This window comes from Stegastes partitus, unplaced genomic scaffold, assembly GCF_000690725.1.
Source record: "Stegastes partitus isolate 25-593 unplaced genomic scaffold, Stegastes_partitus-1.0.2 Scaffold1740, whole genome shotgun sequence".
Lineage (NCBI taxonomy): Eukaryota > Metazoa > Chordata > Actinopteri > Pomacentridae > Stegastes > Stegastes partitus.
Window position 1 is genome coordinate 98,903 of NW_007579471.1, and position 3,393 is coordinate 102,295.

General features: G+C 42.4%; 1 protein-coding gene across 1 annotated transcript in view; it reads right to left on the reverse strand.

The window, feature by feature from the left end:
* The window catches only part of LOC103372348 (copine-4), an 82,699-nt gene that overhangs the window by 66,008 nt on the left and 13,298 nt on the right, over window positions 1–3,393 (reverse strand). The window contains exon 3 of the mRNA XM_008301968.1: window positions 1,212–1,283. Within this exon, the coding sequence (XP_008300190.1) occupies window positions 1,212–1,283 (72 nt within the window). The remainder of the gene's footprint in view (window positions 1–1,211; window positions 1,284–3,393) is intronic.

Below are 3,393 nucleotides of genomic sequence, written 5' to 3' on the forward strand. Positions count from 1 at the left end.
CCACAGTTCAGTTCTGTGTCTGCTGGAACCTGCAGCAGAAGACGGGTTTATGTGGAGTCCCCTGGACGGGCTTAAAAGGCAGGATGGATAGAAAAGGGAACGGAAAGGAAAGCAATCCTGTCAGAGGAAATCCCCGCGAAGTGTTTCATGTGTGCACACAGAGGTGAGGAAGATTTTCCAGCTGTGACTCCACGAGGAACGAACATGAGCAGCAGAGGACAGAAAGAACAGCTGGAGCCCTGAGAGGATCCAAGACGTGAAAAATCCTGATAGAGGCCCGAAAACAGCCCAGAAGTAAAGTTTTTCCTCAAACACAGAAACCATGTGAATCTCCTCCAGCAGGTTTGCAGAACAATCACCTTCTGAATGTGGAGAATCTGACACGACTCTTCTGGAAAACCTCCAGCTACAGAAACGAAAGAGGAGCTTCCAGGTGCTAATGAAGCAATCAGGCTGCAGCAATCTGGCCTTCTCCATCCTCCATCCCTATCCCCCCTCATCCTCACTCTCACCCCAACTGGTCGAGGCAGACGACCACCTTCCCTCAGCCTGGTTCTGTCTGAGGTTCTTTTCCTTCCCGTTAACGGGTTTTTGGTTCCTTCCCACTGTCGCCGGCGGCCGACTCATAGGGGTTCTCTGTTTGTTTGTCTGTTTAAAAGTCTTCTCCTCAGTGTGTAAAGTGCTATGAGATGACACATGATGTGAATTGGTGCTGAATAAATTAAATTAAATTAAATTAAATTAAATTGAATAACCAACAATCAGGCCCCAACAACCAACAACCAGGCGACAACATCTGACAACAATGGTGCAAAACCAACAACCACCCTGTGATGATCAACAACCACGTGATAACCAATAATAACTTGTTGAGCAAACACAGTTTCTAAAATCTTTTCTGTTGGAACATTCAGAGATAAAAGGTTTAAAAACACAATATTAATATAAAGATTAACTCGTATAAATCTACAATGAATTGCGATAAAATGTAGTTCAGGTGTTTATGCTCCTCTAAGGATGAAAGGCAATAATTTTGTTCACCTTGAACCTAATTAGAGAACGTTAGCACGCTAACACGCTAACCTAAGATGCAACTTCTGCAGCAACAAAACAAGCAGCAACAGCAACTGGATTTCCAGAAACTCAGGTCAGAAAGTCTCTTGAACACGTCTGTGCGGGTAAAAGCAGCCGATCAGGTGGAAGACACTCACCGTGATGATGGCCTTTCCTACGGTGCCTCCTGGTCTGAGCAGAGCTTTGGACAGTTTCCTCTGGGAGATGATCTGCACACAAACAGACACACAAACACACAACCCAGCTCAGTGCACACATAACACACACTGATGTGACGTAAAGACTTTGTTTCCAAACAGGCAAATCGTGTGAGGAGCTTTTAGAAAAGACCAAACACTTCAGTAAAAAGAAAAACAATCATATTTTTATTCCATTTTTGGGAGACGGCTTCTTTTTTATGTTGTGCATTCTTAGAAAGCTTTCACATGAAAGAGGACGTTCTTAGAAAGTGAAGTCATTTTGACAGTAAAGATGTTTAATTTAGAAAAAATTGCACATTTTGGGAACATTTTGATGACATGTTTTTACAAAGTGAAGCCATTTCAAAAGTGAGGAAATTACTAGAAAGTGAAAATATTTTAAAGGATGATTTTAGAAAGTGAGACCATGTTGGACAGTAGAGACTTTCTAAAACTTACCACCATTTTGCAAAACGGGACATTTTGGTGAAATGAAGACATTTTTTAGAACATGAGGACAGTCAGTACTCGTCCACTGAAGAACTGCTTCATTATAATGTTCAAAAACTGCAAAAACACTGAAAATAACACATTTATATTAAATATACATTAAAACTGTGGAAGTTTGCAGTCAAACAACAACAAAAGAACAAAATGCTGCCTGTAAAAAATACAGATTAATTTGATTACAAACATTATTTACAGTTTTAGCCGTTGTTTGTTTTCTTTGTTTGTTTGTTTGTTTGTTTATAGTTAACACGTAAATGAAAACCTTTTTCTTTTGCTACACATCTGGATGATGTCATATTCATGTTTCACAAAAAAGGAAAAATCTTTCAAATAACAGCACATTTTTTCAAAAATGACTGAACACATCGTTTGTCGTTCAAACGATATTTAAAAAAAAAAATTTTTACTTTTCTTTACTGATTTGAAAAATCCTGATGGAGGTCGCATCGTGCAGCAGCTCCAGAGTTTCAGTGTTTCGACCTCGATGGTGGAGCTTGACCGGCTCACCAGCAGGAGTTCAGAGGTTTTGATTTTGTTCTTGGTTTGGATTTTGAACTCCTCTGAGCGTAGGGGCTTCCTGTTACGGTTTCTTAAATCCAGCTCCACGTCTGTCATGTTGTAAATTCTGCTCTTGAATGTCGTTTCATGTTCAGCTGCAGGATAATAAACCGTCTGCCTTCCTGCTCTGATGAAACAGATCAAACCTGCTCAGTCAGCAGGATAAAGAAGAAGCTGTTTTACTTCATTATGGAGCTGAACTCTGCCGGCCCGACTGCCAGGATCCTCCTCTTCCAGGCCTGTTAGCAGGAATCTGCGTCTCCGTCGGCCATCTGGCTGCTGGATGAGCTGGAAGCTGAGCCGAGCGACGCTGCTGCCAGAAACAAAGACGAGGAGGATGACAATGAGGAGGAGGAGGAGGAGGAGGAGGAGGAGGAGGAGGCTTTTCCGGCTCTCCACCGCCGACCGGGAAGATTGTTTCATCACACTGCTGGCTCGAGTTCTCCATCAGCTCCACCTGTTAGTCTTCCAGCATTGTTTGTGCGGCTGCAGGAGATCCACAGCAGACGCTTCCTGATGAGAAGCTTCTAATGAAGTCGGAGCAGCAGATGGAGAANGGAAGGAAGGAAGGAAGGAAAGAAAGGAAGAAAGAGAGAAAGAAAGAAGGAAAGAAAGAGAGTTTTGAGTATGAAACAATAATTTAATTGGATTAAATGATTCTACATTGACAACAAATTACTAAAATCAATTCACCAAACGATTCACTCTCGTGTTGAAAGTGATGCAGAAAAGTCACTCAGTCAAGATGGAAACATGACGTCTACAGAACGATGGCCGACGTGCTTCAGGCTGGAAGTCGACGCGTTAAACTGCCACCAGATTAATGAAGCATAAGTCTGACAGGAGCTTCACGGTTTGTCTGTCTGGTTTATTGTTTCCTTTAGATCGATCTGGTTGTCATTTTGTCCACCTGCCAGGTATGACCTGACTCCACATCCCTGTAAACGCTCTCAATATTGTACATAAACATCCAAACTCCACAGTTCAGTTCTGTGTCTGCTGGAACCTGCAGCAGAAGACGGGTTTATGTGGAGTCCCCTGGACGGGCTTAAAAGGCAGGATGGATAGAAAA